This window comes from Capricornis sumatraensis, chromosome 1 (genome assembly GCF_032405125.1).
Source record: "Capricornis sumatraensis isolate serow.1 chromosome 1, serow.2, whole genome shotgun sequence".
Taxonomy (NCBI): domain Eukaryota; kingdom Metazoa; phylum Chordata; class Mammalia; order Artiodactyla; family Bovidae; genus Capricornis; species Capricornis sumatraensis.
In genome coordinates, this window is record NC_091069.1 from 87,442,722 (window position 1) to 87,460,624 (window position 17,903).

The window sequence follows — 17,903 nt, forward strand, 5'->3', positions numbered from 1 at the left end:
TTACATTATTAGTTTTTCCCTTTTTACTAGATCATTCTTGTCATCAAACATGCTGTAACATTTGCCATATTTTTAAAGTCCTTTTTGACCTTAGATCCCTCTGATACAACCATTTCACTTGTTGGTTCCAAGTTTTGAGATGTTTTCCCATTGCTGTTACTTGTACCATCATTCTTCTACTATTTCAGGTTAGGAAACCAGAATCACCTTTGTATATTTTCATCCCTCCCTTACCTATAAGCAGATACTTCATGTTCTTCCATCAAAATGGCGTGCATCCGTTTGCTCTTCCTTGCTTTTCCTTTGCCATCCCCTAGACCCATCTCTAGTGGTACCACATCTAAATAATGTGAAGAGCTCTCCTGCAAGCCTCTACTGCAGAATCTCTCCCTGCTAATACATTACACAACCCCCGCAACTGCAATCTGCCTAATACCGATTTCTTCATGCTCTGCTTCTCTTGGCTTATAAACCCACAGTGACTTTTGATAGCTCCTATTCCTGGGCCTGAGTTCCCTGCACCATGTGAAAGACATTTCATCATCTGGTCCTGTCCTGACTCCTCATCTTTAGTTCCTATCTACCTATAGAAATAAAAACTTGCTCTCCTACATTCATTTCCCAAGTATCTTACACATAAGTCATGCAAATCTCACTTAGACATTTCATTCTTCTGCCCACATCATTCTGCCTGGAATCCATCACCATCCAAATTCTAAATTGTTCAGACTCCAACTCCTCCACGATACTTTATCATATAATTCCAGGTAACATTTTTTTGGCCCTAAGTTTTTAGAGCATTCCAAGTTCTCAATGCTATTAATGATTTAATTATATGCAGTGATATACCATCACTAACTTTTTCATTTGCAATATACTTGAATATAGAGTTTTTTCTTCAACATTGTCTCTCAGGAAAGGAAACCCCACAGTACTGACTTCTTACAAGACCTCAAATATTACAGGGTGCTTTATTTAAAAAAAAACAAAGCACGGATCTAAACAGACATTTCTCCAAAGAAGACAGGCAGATGGCCAAAAGGCACATGAAAAGATGCTCAACATCACTAATTATTAGAAACACGCAAATCACAACTACAATCACCCTACACCAGTTAGAATGACCATCAGCAAAAAATCTACAGACAATAAATGCTGGAGAGTGTGGAGAAAAGGGAACCCCCCTACATCATTGGTGGGAATGTAAATTTGTACAGCTACTATGCGGAACAGTATTGCACGTGTGTATGCTCAATCATGTCGGATTCTTTGTGACCCCATGGACTGTAGGCCGCCAAGTTTCTCTGTCTATGGGATTTCCCAGGCACAAATACTGGAATGGGTTGCCATTTCCTTCTCCAGGAGATCTTCCTGACCCAGGGATCAAAGCTGCTTTCCCTGTGTCTCCTGCATTGGCAGGTGGATTCTTTTTTATCTTTATTTTCTTATTGAAGGATACTTGCTTAACAGAATTTTGCTGTTTTCTATCAAATCTCAACATGGATCAGCCACAGGTATACATATATCCCCTCCTTTTTGAACCTCCCTCCCAACTCCCTCCCCATCCCACCCCTCTAGGTTGATACAGAGCCCCTGTTTGAGTTTCCTGAGCCATACAGCAAATTCCCGTTGGCTATATATTTTACACATGGTAATGTAAGTTTCCATGTTACTCTTTCCATAAATCTCACCCTCTCCTCCCCTCTCCCCATGTCCATGAGTCTATTCTTTATGTCTGTTTCTCCACTGCTGCCCTGTAGATAAGTACCTTAGTACCATTTTTTAATATTCTGTATATGTGCATTAGAATACGATATTTATTTTTCTCTTTCTGACTCACTTCACTCTGTACGATAGGTTCTAGGTTCATCCACCTCATCAGAACTGACTCAAATGGGTTCCTTTTTAGGGCTGAGTGATATTCCATTGTTTATATGTACCACAACTTCTTTATCCATGTTCTAGCTATTGTAAATAGTGCTGCAATGAACAACTGGATGCATGTGTCTTTTTCAACCTTGGTTTCCTCAGGGTATATGCCTAGGAGTGGGATTGCTGGGTCATATGGTGGTTTTACTACTAGTTTTTTTTTAAGGAATCTCCATACAGTCTTCCATAGTAGCTGTGTCAATTTACATCCCCACCAACAGAGCAAGAGTGTTCCCTTTTCTCCACATCCTCTCCAGCATTTATTGTTCGTAGACTTTTTGATGATGGCCATTCTGACCAGTGTGAGGTGATATCTCATGGTGGTTTTGATTTGCATTTCTCTAATAATGAGCGATGTTGAGCATCTCTTCATGTGTTTGTTAGCCATCTGTAGGTCTTCTTTGGAGAAATGTCTGTTTAGGTCCTTTTACCACTTTTTGATTAGGTTGTTTGTTTTTCTGGCATTGAGTTGTATAAGCTGCTTGTATATTTTGGAAATTCAGTTGTTTCATTTGCTATTATTTTCTCCCATTCTGAGGGTTGTCTTTTCACCTTGCTTAAGTGAAAGAGGAGAGTGAAAAAGTTGGCTTAATGCTCAACACTCAGAAAACTAAGATCATGGTATCTGGTCCCACCACTTCATGGGAAATAGATGGGGAAACAGTGGAAACAGTGGCTGACTTTATATTTTTGGTCTCCAAAATCACTGCAGATGGTGACTGCAGCCATGAAATTAAAAGATGCTTACTCCTTGGAAGGAAAGTTATGACCAACCTAGATAGCATATTGAAAAGTAGAGATATTACTTTGCCAACAAAGGTCTGTCTGCTCAAGGCTATGGTTTTTCCAGTGGTCATGTATGAATGTGAGAGTTGGACTGCGAAGAAAGCTGAGCGCCGAAGAATTGATGCTTTTGAACTGTGGTGTTGGAGAAGACTCTTGAGAGTCCCTTGGACTGCAAGGAGATCCAACCAGTCCATCCTAAAGGAGACCAGTCCTGGGTGTTCTTTGGAAGAAGGAATGATGCTGAGGCTGAAACTCCAATACTTTGGACACCTCATGCGAAGAGTTGACTCATTACAAAAGACCCTGATGCTGGGAGGGATTGGGGGCAGGAGGAGAAGGGGACGACAGAGGATGAGATGGCTGGATGGCATCACTGACTGGATGGACGCGAGTCTGAGTGAACTCCGGGAGTTGGTGATGGACAGGGAGGCCTGGTGTGCTGTGATTCATGGGGTCGCAAAGAGTTGGACACAACTGAGTGACTGAACTGAACTGATAGTTTCCTTTGCTGTGCAAAAGCTTTTAAGTTTAATCAGGTCCCACTTGTTTACTTTTGATTTTATTTCCATTACTCTAGGAAGTGGGTCACAGAGGAACCTGCTTTGATTTATGTCATCGAGTGTTCTGCCTATGTTTTCCTCTAAGACTGGCAGGTGGATTCTTTACCACTGAGGCACCTGGTAAGCCATGGAAAACAGTAAGGAGGTTCCTTAAAAAACTGAGAACAGAACTACCATAGAACTGAGCACTTCCACTTTTAGCCATATACCCGAAGAAAGCCATAATTCAATAATTTGAAAAGATATATGCATTCCGATGTTCACTGCAGTACTACTTTACAACAGCCAGGACATGGTAGCAGCCTAAATGTCTATCAGCAGAGGAATGGACAAAGAATATGTGGTACATATACACAACAAAATATTACTCAGCCAATAAAAAGAGAACAAAATAATTTCATTTTTGAGATTGTCAAACTGAGTGAAGACTCAACACAGAAAGACAAATATCATATAATATCACATATATATGGAATCTAAAAAAGGGTACAAATGAGCTTACTTACAAAACAGAAGTAGAGTATTCGGATATAGAAAACAAATTTATGATGACCAGGGGATGGGAACTGGGACTGACATATACGCTTACCATACATATAAATAATAAGAACGTGCTGTATAGCATAGGGAACTCTGCTCAATGCTCTATAACGCCCTATAAGGGAAAAGGATCTCAGAAAAAAGTTATGTATACATATACATATGTATGGAGAAGGCAATGGCACCCCACTCCAGTACTCTTGCCTGGAAAATCCCATGGATGGAGGAGACTGGTAGGCTGCAGTCCATGGGGTCGCTAAGAGTCAGGCATGGCTGAGCGACTTCACTTTCACTTTTCACTTTCATGCATTGGAGAAGGAAATGGCAACCCACTCCAGTGTTCCTGCCTGGAGAATCCCAGGGACAGAGGAGCCTAGTGGGCTGCTGTCTATGGGGTCTCACAGAGTCGGACACGACTGAAGTGACTTAGCAGTAGCAGCAGCATACATATGTACATGTATAACTGATTCACTTTGTTGAACACCTGAAGCTAACACAACATTGTCAACCACACTCCAATAAAAATTAAAACTTAAAAACAAACAAACAAAAAAGCCCCAAGAGATCCCCTGGAGTAGGAAATGGCAACCCACTCCAGTATTCCTGCCTGGAAAATTCCATGGACAGAGGAACCTGGAGGGCTACAGTCCATGTGGTCGCAAAGCGTTGAACACGACTGAACAACTGAGCATGCACACACAATTTGTGGAAGATACATTAACCTTAAATGACCTCTACCAATCCTAGTTTTGGATTTTGTATACAGAGGCCAGACAGAATCTGTTAAAAAAGGGGGGTAGGGTGGGTGTGAGCATAAAGAAATTTAATCAGCCACAGTAATTATTCCTGAGGGAATGATGTCAAAATTAGAAGTGCTAGATCTTGTAAACAGCCTTTTCAGAAACACTTTAAAAATCAATGCAGTGAATCGCCACATTGTAAAGATCATAAACATACACCTCACTAATTAAAAATGTAACTGTCCTAGTTTTATGTGCAAAGACACCCTGTTTGGAACAAAACTTGTGATAACCTGGATTCCAAATCAGCTGTATCTCCAACAACTTAGATGGCAGTGAGGAAGGTGTGCGCAGAAACAGGTGTTAAATGACACAGAAAACAGCTCCAGCAAAGACAATGACAGTGACGGAGATGCATTTGAGATGTGACTAAAACAGTTAACTAAAATATAAGAAGAGCAAAAAGTAATCCTCTAAACTGCTATATGATGTGACTTAAAATATGCATGAATAACTAAATGAATTAAATAGATATTTGACAGCTTCCTCTATGTCCCTGAAGATTTATCCACTGAAGCTGGCAAAAATACTGAAAAGCAGGCAACAGAGGTGAGGACAGGGGTGAGCAAAGAGCCTCGAGACAATACAAACGAGCTTGGTGAACTGTGTCAACGGCATAATATGATTCAAAAACGACTTTACGGGCCTGTCAGTCATCCACTGTGTAGAGGTGAAGTTTTCAATTTTCAAACTGAAGGACTAAACTAAATGTTATCTAAGATTCCTGAGGTTCTTAAACTTTATTTCTTTCGTTTTCTACTTTGTTGTTTTAATGATCCAGCAGCACTTGGAAAATACAAACAGAAATGCTATTTTAGAAGCTACTATACATTTCTTAAGGGACTTCCCTGGTAGCTCAGCAGCTAAAGAATCCACCTGCAACACAGCAGACCCCGGTTCAATTCCTGGGTTAGGAAGATCCACTGGAGAAGGGATAGGCTACTCACTCCAGTATTCTTGGGCTTCTCTGGTGACTCAGATGGTAAAGAATTCCCCTGCAATGCAGGAGACCTGGGTTTGATCCCTGGGTTGGGAAGATCTCTCAGAGAAGAGAATGGCTACTCACTCCAGTATTCCGGCCAAGAGAGTTTCATGGAGAGAGGAGCCTGGCAGGCTGCAGTCCATGGGGTCGCAAAGAGTCGGACACAAATGAGTGACTTTCACTTTCACATACACTTCTTATTCTTTACAACCATTTAATATGTCTTGGAAACAATACAATTCAAAAACTTCAGTCCTGCTCTACTGCTTTTATGAGCTTGATTTTGGACTTGAAAAATCCTTGGTATTCCAAACTATACTACCAGTTTCTCCATCATCGTAGAGATATAAAGTGTATTTTGCAGTAACATGGATAAAAACCAAGAGACTGTCATACTGATTGAAGCCAGAGAAAGACAAATATCATATGATATCACTTACATGTGAAATCTAAAAAAATGGTTACAAATGAACTTATTGACAAAACAGAAATAGAGTCACAGATGCAGAAAACTCATGGTTACCAAGAGGGGAAAAGGGGGTGATAACTGGGAGAGTGGGATTGGCATACACTACTGTATATAAAATAGATAACTACTAAGAACCCGCTGTATAGCACGGGGAACCCTTTTCAATACTCTAACGAACTATGTGGGAAGAGAATATCAAAGAGTGGCTACATGCATGTGTATAACTGATTCACTCTGCTGTATAGCAGAAACTAACACAGCACTGTAAACCAACTAAATACCAACAAAAAGAATTACAGAATACAAACAAACAAACACAAGAATGTCTCATTCAGCCCTCCTTCCCCGCCGAGTGGAACCTGGGGCTCTGAGATAGTTCACTGCTGCCCAGGGGCACGGCTGAGTCCGAAGCCCAGGCCTCATCCTGTGTGAATTCCGGCAACAAGCCAGGGCACCCAGCTCTGGCTTTGTCACTCCTGATTACTGCAGTCATGAATCATACTTTCAAGTCTTCCACCCTCATCTAGGTTTTATGCATGAATGTACAAAAGTTATGGGCCACGTTAGTATAATTTTCTTGTTATTTTAATGTGATTTCTGACTTCATTGCAGAAGGGAAGCACCCAATGACCTGTCCACACCCACGTGGTTTTGCCCTGTGGCAAAGCCCACCTCAGCCTCCAACAGTCACTGCACAAGGCTCCCACCTCCTCTAAACTGCACATTCTTGCCAGACTGCACTTCTAATCGGCCCTCTCCTCCTGGAGCACCATCCTACGGTAAATCAAGCAGGATGGACATGGTGACAACAGATGCTGATCTCAGGAACGCCTCGTGTGATATCATCCATTAAGTAGAGGTGACCTAGGCAGGCAGGCGCAAACTACTTTGCCCGTACTGCCCCAGCGTCACCATCCCGTGGCTTTTAAGACACACACAAGTGTGCGCAGACACACACGCACGCATACACCATCACATCCGCCCCTGGTCAACTTTCGGAATCTTGTTTGAGATCAAAGCTACTACCCACCTCTGTAAGCTCGTCTTTGCCTTTTCCAGCTCAAATACGATCACTGCTCAGAGTTACGTGACTCTAAGGCTTGCGACCGACAATAAGTACTCACCTTCAATCCTCTTTAAAGCTGAAAGGCACATATCCTTCCTTGGAAACTCGAAGGGATTGTTACAGGTTCGAATGGTGTCACACTCACATTTCCCATTGATTAGATTGCAGCCAGAGACAAGGTTTTCATTGCATGGTTCAAAACCAAGCAGTTGGTCATCATCCCAGTTCTCATCTGGAAAACAATTAACAACCACATAATGTTTGCTTGTTCGCTTCATTCAAAGGCCTGTCTGAAAGCAAAAATGTGAGAAGGTGTCAAGATTAACATCGAATTTTGAACCTCAATTCAGGAAAGGCAGTCTGGCTGCAATTTTACAAATGAATGAAACCCAACCTCCTAATAAATGAAAAGACTGAAATATAGCCAGTCACATCAACATTAGTTAGTGGTATTTACAAACATTTCTAATCAAAAACTACTACTCCTCTGATGTGTTATTACAGTAACAATTGAGATTCCTTTAAAGTTTTTCATTTTAAACAATGATTCCAAGATTTTCCCATGTTCAATAAAACTATAGGAGCTGCATATGTCAATCTACAAAATTATTCCAAAAAACTCCAGTTTCTTTTTTGTTTTTTACCGCATCTGATAAGAGACTAGTTTCAGGTTTAAAACAGTTCTGAAACATGATACATCAAGGCAGTGCTAATAAATATAAACAGACACCACCCTCCAATGAATGTGCTTCAGTTCAGATGCTAAGGTCTATTACTGCCCACAACCAAGGTCAGGAAAAACAACAAACAAAACCAAGGGCTACAGCCTAGTGAGAGGCTGAAGTCGTCAAATTCTGAAGCTGAGACCAAATCAATGTCCGGGTCAAGGAATGGAGCTGACTAAAGTGAAAGTATTAGTCACTCAATCGTGTCCAACTCTTTGTGACCCCATGGACTGTAGCCCACCAGGCTTCTCTGTCCATGGGATTCCCCAGATAAGAATACTGGAGTGGGTTGCCATTTCTTTCTCCAGGGGATTTTCCAAACCCAGGGATTAAAGCCAGGTCTCTTGCATTGCAGGCAGAATCTTTACCAACTGGGCCACCAGTGTGAAAGTCACTCAGTTGTACCTGACTCTTTGCGACCCCATGGACTACACAATCCATGGAATTCTCCAGGCCAGAACACTGGAGTGGGTAGCCTTTCCCTTCTTTAGGGGATCTTCCCAACCCAGGGATCAAACCCAGGGCTCCCACACTGCAGGCGGATTCTTCAGCAGCTAAGCCACCAGGGAAGACCCTAAAATAGATTTTAAAACCGACTTTCATGGGACCCGGTTCAGAAAAGTGAAGCAAACATGACAGAACCACAGGCAGACTCAATCCTTACCTGAATTCCTCACAGTTGGAACACCTCTTTAGGAAACCAGACTATTTCTCTGAGTCTCTGGTATGTTATATGAGTTTTCCCCTCTCTTAACATTATCTTTAATAGATACTTTATCACACCTTAACTGGGTACTGACTATTAAATAGTAAACATGTTTCTGATAACCATATCTTGAGAGAATATTTTTAAAGTGCTTGAATTTAAGGTACTTAAACCTGTTGCTCAAAGTGAGGCAGGTATAAAGCCATCTTAACAATGTGGTATTGCAGAAGTCAGTGCAAACAAATGGGTATGATTTTTATAAGGCTAACTTTTCCTTCTGGTGACACTGTTGACTTACTGACTAAGTCAGGAAAAGACTGTTTTCCCTCACTGAAATAAATAATTTTCTTGTCAAGGTGTCTTTAGATGGATATCATTTACAAAACAAAGGGCTTCAGGGTGGTTCTTTGAAAAGGGAGAACAGAAAAATCCGTGTTTTGATTTCAGAAGACCAGGCTCTCTTATTTGATCAAACCTTCAGCTCTCAGTAGAATGATTTTAGAAGTTTAAACAAAAACAGAAGTTACCCGTTTGAAGATCTGCTTTCCTATTTAGTCTGTATTTGGCCTTTAGAAATAATAGGTGCATAACATGTACACACACAAAGGGACATTCCTATCTTCAAGATGGAAAACCAGAAAAATACACCGAAACAATTCAACAACGTAAAATAGGTGATGATTTTGTCTTCAGTTATAATACATGATGAAATGGCTCACGTAGATAATTTCTTATCTCTATATTTAATTGCTGACATGTTATTAGTACCACCAGCCTAATCCAGTTCTGTGAAATTTACCATGAAGCAATTTTTTGACTGAATATTCAAATTTGGAATTCAAAGTTAGTTCAGTTAGGAATGTAAAAGCTAGTAAGAAACTCGAGTGACATTCAAACCACTGGAAAACTGTATTTCTCCTCTTTCTTATCTCATTCCAAGAAGAAATTTTTATCACTATCATTTTAAATATGTATAGTTCCTGTATCACCAATGTGTTGAGGGGATTCTGATGCAGATTCTTCCCTCACAACAAACATCCCTTCCCTCCATTATAACTGGAGTTCCCTGACACATCACTCTTCTGAACCACTGCAGCATCCTCTCACCTGTCTCCTTGCATTACCCCGTTAACTCCCTCTGTCAGCACAACCATCTTCCTCAAAAGACAAACTTGCTCAATGGCTCTCTCTTGGCAATAAGACAAAGTCCAAACTTCTAATTGTAGATATGATTTGTTATGATACAGCTTGTACCCACTTGTACAGACCTACTGTGCACCAATCCCTCACACAACCTAATGCTCCAGTAAGTACACAGATTCTCACCACAAACCCTCAAGAAACGCTCCCATGCCTTTGCTCACAGAACATCATCTGCCTAAAACACCTCCTTCCCCTTCCTCTTGATAACTCCTATTCATTCCAAGACCCAAGTCAAGGGGTGGGATGAGTTGGGAGACGGCATTGACCTATATACCCTATTATGTGTAAAACAGATAACTAATGAAAACCTACTGTGCAGCACAGGGGCCTTTACTCAATGCTCTGTGGTGACCTAAATGGGAAGGAAACCCAACAAAGTGGGGATGGGCATAGCTGATTCACTTTGCTTACAGCAGAAATTAACACAACATTATAAAGCAACTGTACTCCAATAAAATTTTTTTTAAATTTAAGACAAAAAACAAAAAACACCCAAGTCAAATGTCCCTTCTTCGAGAAGTCTTCTCCAGCTCTGAGCTGCTCTATCCTCCATGTTCCTATAAATACCTGTGCACACCTCTTATCCTTTCTAGTAATGGCTTCATATAAGTCAAACTTCCCCATTAGACAAACAGTCCTCATGCACAAGAACCAGATCCTATCCAACTCTGAATATCCTAACCCCATGATATAAATACAACCGTATTTCTCATGTCACTGATATGGTAAATGCTGCTGTCTATGCTTTTTTTAAAAAAAAACAAACCCACAGACAATGCCTTATTAAAAAATGTATAGATACATATCAAGGAAAACTGTTTCATTATAATGAACTTGTTTACGCAATAAAAATCTTATTCAAAAAGCTTATTAGTAAAGTGTTAATGAGGCAGGCATTTTGAAAAAATGTTCAGACATACTTTGGTACCTTTAGGCATCATCTGTCATTATCTCTTTTCCAGGTCAGCTCTAGACTTCAGCCTTATCACCTGGCTGGCATCATAGGCACTTCCAAAGAGTTCATCTCAGGGCCAATTTGTTTTCACTGCCAGATGTTTTTCTCTGCCTCCCCACAGGAAGACCATTTTCCCTGAGTGTGGAGTCAGAATTAAAAGGCAACTTCCCTTAATACCCACCCCAGCTCCTTACTGTTCTCAGAAGCCTTTTGGCAGAAACGACAGGCTGCACCCCATGGTGCACAGGTGAGCCTGGCCACCCCTCAGGAAATGTCACGGCCGCCTGTGTCCAGTCAGGACGCCTCTGACTCTAAAGCCAAAAATGTCTTAGATGCTTTTATTTTCTTTCTTGAGAGGAAACCCTTTCAATTCCAGGCCCCTATCTTAATCAATACTTTGTTTTCCTTCTTGGCAAATAGTTTCCTTAGCAACCGCTGCTTCATAGGGATCAAGTACAACATGTTCTTGAGACAAATGCTTTTGTGTTGTTCTATTACAGAACATTATACTTTAACATAATTTATCAGCCAAACAACAGAGACTGAAAAGCAAAAATTCAGTGAAATCAAATCTGAGCCCAGCAGCGCCACTGACAGCACTCAACAAATTTGATGTTTTAAAATTTCTTTTCTTAAGTAAATCCATGTATATAGCACAAGGATCAAGGTTCTGATTCTGACACAGTTTTTCATATCTCCTTGGACTGGTCAAGGGTTAGAAGGAAGAAAAAAAAAAAAAGTTAATAATAGGAACAGCTATGACAAACCTGGACAGCATATTAAAAAACAGAGACATTACTTCGCTGACAAAGGTTCATATAGTCAAAGCTATGGTTTTTCCAGCAGTCATGTATGGATATGAGAAGTGGACCGTAAAGAAAGCTGAGCATGGAAGAATTGATGCTTTTTGAACTGTGGTGTTGGAGAGGACTCTTGAGAGTCCCTTGGACTGCAAGGAGATCCAAGCAGTCAATCCTACAGGAAATGAGTTCTGAATATTCATTGGAAGGACTGATGCTCAAGCTGAAGATACAATTCTTTGACCACCTGATGTGAAGAGTTGACTCACTGGAAAAGATCCTGATTCTGGGAAAGATTAAAGGTAGAAGGATAAGGGCATGACAAAGGATGAGATGGTTGGATGGCACCACCGATGCGATGAACATGAGTTTGAGCAAGTTCTGGGAGTTGGTGATGGACAGGAAAGCCTGGCGTGCTGCAGTCCACGGGGTCACAAAGAGTCGGACACAATTGAGCGACTTAACTAAATAACAGGAATATTGCCCTTTATTTATATCAAGTAATTTTTCTCTGGTGTTCTCCATGTGACAAAAAGTAGTCTTTGAGACCGAAAGGTCAAGATATCTGATATACCTCTGCAAATTTATTTTTAAGATTGTAACTTCTTCAAGACACCAAATCCAAATGCTATTTTTTCTAAATATAAAATGAGAGAAATTTTATAATTTCATGTATGAAAGCCTGGCGTGCTGCAATTCATGGCGTTGCAAAGAGTCAGACACGACTGAGTGACTGAACTGAACTGAATGTATGAATTAAAATTCATGCATGTTCAAATATAACTAAATGTTTGAGTACTCTAGTGAACAGTCAGTTATAACTATGGCTAAATCTGACATCTCCAACTGGGATGTTTATAAGACAATGTGATGGTTTTCCTCAAGACAACCGTGGGATTTCAGTAGGCATTTCATGTGTACTTTCCATTTCATTCCACAGAATATTCATAAGATATGTAACCAGTGATTGAAGTTTAGGAAAATTAGGACTTCCCTTGTGGTCCAGTGATTAGGAATCTGCCTGCCAATGCAGGGGACACAGCTTCGATCCCTGATCTGGGAGGATCCCACGTGCTATGGGACAACTACGCCTGAGCGCCGCAGCTACTGAGCCCGCGGGTCTAGAGCCTGTGCTCTGCAACAAGAGAGGCCACACAATGAGAAGTCCGCGCATCACAACTAGGGGGTAGCCCCCACTCACTCCAACTAGACAAAGCCCCTCACAGCAACAAAGACCCAGTGCAACCAAAAATAATTTTAAAATAAAAATATTTCTTAAAAGAGACTTGATAAAGTTAATAATATGTACTACTTCAATAAAGGGCATTGTTAAGGGAAACTGATTTTTTTTACTTGGTTATTAGTATTAATTTACTGCAAGTGAATGGTAGTAACTGATGAACACAGTTTGGGGTCACAGCCTCTGCTCAGGCCAAGATGTCAGCAGTTTCACCAGCATTGCCTTTGTACCACCAGTGCAAATGTTGACACACAGAATAAAAGCAAACAATATGTTAGTATTACTGTGAAAATAACTCTGACCTCATGCACTACTTGAAAAGGTCTCTTGGGGTTCCCCCAGGGGTCTGTGGCCCGCATTTTGAGAACTGCTGTTCTAAAAAGCATGCCTCACTGGTACACTTAGGCCAAGACAGAACAGGAGTCGGGTTTAAGAACTAACAAAAGGACACTGGGTACCTCTTCTCCTAAAAGCTACTGGGGCTGCTAAGTCACTTCAGTCGTGTCTGACTCTGTGTGACCCCATAGACGGCAGCCCACCAGGCTCCCCTGTCCCTGGGATTCTCCAGGCAAGAACACTGGAGTGGGTTGCCATTTCCTTCTCCAATGCATCAAAGTGAAAAGTGAAAGTGCAGTTGCTCAGTTGTGTCTGACTCTTCGCGAACCCATGGACTGCAGCCTACCAGGCTTCTCCATCCATGGGAATTTCCAGGCAAGAGTACTGGAGTGGCCTAAAAGCTACTGCTGAATCATAAAAACACATTTCTCTAATGTAACTTCACTTAATACATAATTTGGAATAGAATGATGTCAGTATAAAGCAGAAGGTGGGCTGTTATGTGTGATTTTAATGCTATACTGTTATAAAAAGATCAAGAGCAAGTTCTCTCACAATAAAAGGAAAAGTCTGCAGTTAATGAATATGTTAAGAAAATATCTTATAATCTCATTTAAATTCCTTCCTCTAATGCAAGAAATGGCTGCCCTAGTGGCTGAACTTTCACTACATTCAACTGTCTGGAGAGGTTGTAAATGAAAAAGCTAGAGATATTCTCCTCTGTGTCTAAAAATCGTGATGAAGAAACTACCCCTGGATCTTTAATTCTGATGAAACCAGTCTCCATTCAGAGTAAGTATCTGCGAGGCCTCAACCCCTGGAGGAAGCAGCATGAATTCAGGAGTGTGTGAGGCTGCAGAGATGGTTTGCCAGAGCCCAGATGCAAATGTAAAGGGTGGCTTAATTGAGTCTGGATCTTAATTTGGATTTTTATTGTTTATATTTATCCTCTGTGTATGCAGTTCCACAGGTTTTACATGACCTGCCATCCCTATTGTCCCCAACAGCTCTCTATAGTCTAATGAATGATTTTACAAAAAAAATTTAAGAGTGTACATGGGGTGCCAAATCAGAAACACTTAAAACACCTGTACGTCCAACAGCCACCCTCAGTCTTATTCTGGACTTGGTGTTTTTGCTTCATGGACTACTTTCCAACATTCTTGATGATGCCTGAAATTCCTTCTTCCCACAGTTGATATAACAGATTCTAAGTGCAGAGGCTAGTGAGAAAGGAGCTGTGATCCTCAGGGTAGGGGAGGGGAAAAGGATGTGAAAGAGGAGGAATCTTGGAAGATGTACGAAGACTCATCAGCCGCAGATCTGGGAAGCAGCAGTCGTGGTTTAGTTGCTAAGTTGTGTCCAACTCTGTTGTGACCCCATGGACTCTGGCCTGCCTCGGGGGTTATATCCGCTCTATGCTCAGGAACCAGCCACGGCAACCCTGGCCTAACTGGACCTAGATTCCACTTCTCTACTCTTCAAAATATCTTTCCATCTGCTGGCTGGAGTCTGAAATTCCGTTAACATGGAAAAAAATGTTTCAGGTATGACTGCACATATTGGACAAAGTACTGCGTGTTCACCTGAAATGTCCAACTTCCTGAGGGCACAAAGCATCCCCAGACTCAGAGCCTTATCTTTCCCACCTCATAAGAGCTTAGGGTGCCACAGTTTACTCCAAACCCAGATACAACTGCACCCCATTATGTGGTATTCCACTCACCAGAAATACACTACAGCAGCTATTAAAAAGCAAGACACAAATTCATAGTACACACTCAGAGGCTCACAGTAATGGAATTCTGTTGGCAGAAGAGAGCCTGCCGGGAATATATATCAGATTAATTCTCCAGCTGTTCACATATCCCTGTGGCTACAGTAAGATGCAAATAGCTAATACTGGCATCTCTTTCCATGCCAGCCTAGAAACTCTGTTGTAATGTAAAATTGCTGCTCTTAACTCCCCCAGCTCCTGGCTGGCTGTTATCAGGCATTCTGTTCTGCTCAAGGAGGAATCTAACATAGCGAGCTTTCATTCTCTCTCCTTCCAGCCTACGGCGTTATGTTCCAAAAGCTGGTGCTTCCCTCTCTCTCTCTTCTGCATGCTGCAATCGGTGCAAAGCAGAAGGGCAAAATTATGGTTATCAACAGAAATGACTCACGTTATAAACATTTGTTTTATAGGCATTTTCACAGAATAAAACTATGTTAGGCATATGTAGCTATGTACCAGAGTGGACAAAGTCTGAACCTAAAACAATGGAAATATTAAAATATGCACACAATTTTTTGGGAAAGATTCTTAAACCAGTTTGAAAGATTCTTAAACAAACTCTATAAATATGTAACAAGCAAACATGACCATTGATTCATATTATGTCCAAGTAGGGAAGTCTTTGAAAAACAATGCTGATTCAATTGACTAAATCAATTTATAGTAAAACATTTGTGAACGAAAAGTAATGTTCCATTGCTGTAACTTTTGTCAGATACCACAGCAATACAACTATCAGATGATGACCACGGAGGAACTACAGCCATGTAAAGTCAGTCATTCATCCATTCATCCTTCCTTCCAAACATTCGTTCCTCAAACAGGTACTGGTATTCTATTAAAAATCAACAGCTGAACAAGGAAGGTACTAAGAATTTAAAACACTAGGAAAGAGGAGTTTACAGTACAATTTCCCACCACTCTAACCAAAACCATACCAAGTATGTGAATAAAATGTTCCTAAGAATCCTGAGACAGAGGAAAAGATTAAGGAAAGGATACTTTCCTTTTTGATAATAGGAAGCTGGTGGGGACAGAGAACTTAAGAGAAGATAAGCAGTATCTCTAGAAACAAGGAGTTCATGAAACAAGATGAGGAAAAGAGAGATCGGGGCTGCAGCACACAACTCTATCTCACAGTCCTGCCTAAAGCCGGGACTGTCTATCCTCAGTTGAAAGTGGAAAAGCAGATAGCCCAGAGGTCTGTCCTCATGGAGAGGGGATCACCACCTTAGTTCTGTCATTAGAGTGACTCTGAGCAAGGCAGTTAGTCCTCTCAGCTCCAATTCATCACTAATATGGAAGTGTAATGGATAATCCATGAGGTCCCTTTAGACATCATCCTTGTGTTTCCTCGATTCTGGCACCTTTGTTGAAACTGTACAATTCAATTTACTGGACAGTGTCAGAAAACCACATGCTTATGGTGGTCATAATTTAAATTTAAAATAATTTCCCATTTATCTGACTACTTTAAGGTTTGGAAACCAATCACTATGCATTGTAAGGCAAGCCAAGGGTGCTTTTAATATAACAAATATCACTTTGCAGGACCTTTCCAGCACATCTAGTCCTAGAGGATTAAAGCAGGATTGGCCTTGAATTGATAACTATTAAAGCACTGTGTCGCTACACAGTTGCCTCAACTTCTGTATATATTTGGAAATTTTTATGATAAAAATGTTTTTTAATGGGAAGAAACTATAGGAAAATTCATCAAATACTTAAAATGAAGAGCAATAGAAATGGCACAGGTTGATATTGATGGGACACAGTTAAAAGGGACACAGGGTTTAAAGGGAAATTTCGCAGGAAATAAGGTGAAAAAAAAAGAAATTGAATTGAATTCAATTGAAATTAGAAAAAGAGCAATAAAGCAAATCAAAAGAAACAAGAAAGTATCTGGAGAAAATGCAATAGAGATAAAAGCAACAGGGATGATTAACATAATAAAAACTGATTCTTCAGAAAGATTCTTATGATATCTCATAAATGGTTTATGACTAACAGTCCCATCTATGCATGTCACCTCATTCAGGTAGGTACTTGGATATATATTAATACTGTTTTCAATAGGTTTCCCTTCAGTGGTTTTACCAGGAAGTTAGACATTAAATGGTTACATTTTTGAAATTTTTAGATACTTCATTATTCATGGAAACTCTTCCCTTGCTACAATTAGTCTGACTGAACCCAATGGTGTAGAACTCAACCCCCTACATTTCTTCTACTTTAAGACTGAATCTCAGTATTTTTAAAGGAAAATTTCAGGCCTTCTCGACCGGCCCATGCTTGTGCAGTGTTAGACCTTCTGGTCAGGCACATGCCATTACTAAGCCACACAGGCTTCTCTGAGCATGAATGTCCACTAAAACATGTAATTTCCTTGTTTCACCAGCTTTAAAGAATATTGGTACTGTTATCAAATGCACTGTTACTTACAAATTAATACATCTTAGTTGAGGGAAAAATTATCTTGGAGAAGTATTTAATTCTTTCACATTTCCTCTCTTCATCTCAATTCTCTAAAAGTCATCCTTTAAGCCAGATGATTATTTTCCTACAGAAGGGCTTTGGTGTAAATAACACCTAGTAAGGGTGTTATAAGAACTGCCCTATCAAACTTCTTAAGGATGTGGAGTCAGAAAACAGCAATTTCCAAATAAAGTCCAACATGTGGCCATTCAAGTCTCTGGCACGGAACACAAAGCCTTGTTTAGATTTGATCACAGACCGCCTCTTCACCCTCGTCTCTCCCACTCTTCCCCACTCACTGCAGCAATACTTTATAATGGCATGCTCCCAAAGGACCCATACTGTTCGTGACCCACCCCCCCCAGCTTTGCAAAGCCATTCTCTCTGGCTAAGAAAGCTGCTTCCCTTTACCTGCTTTGAGAGCTCCTATTTAATCTTTAATACTTTCTCCAGGTTTCATCTGCTCTATAGGGACTAAATCAAGAATTATCTCCTCTGTAGGAGTTCTATTACATATCTATTAGAATTATTTCATTTATGGCAGTATAATGAAA

At 40.6% G+C, this 17,903-nt stretch overlaps 1 protein-coding gene across 1 annotated transcript in view; it reads right to left on the bottom strand.

Moving 5' to 3' along the window:
• The window catches only part of CRIM1 (cysteine rich transmembrane BMP regulator 1), a 208,434-nt gene that overhangs the window by 159,481 nt on the left and 31,050 nt on the right, over positions 1-17,903 (bottom strand). Inside the window, exon 2 of the mRNA XM_068966792.1 lies at positions 7,191-7,364. Coding sequence (XP_068822893.1) covers positions 7,191-7,364 — 174 coding nt within the window. The remainder of the gene's footprint in view (positions 1-7,190; positions 7,365-17,903) is intronic.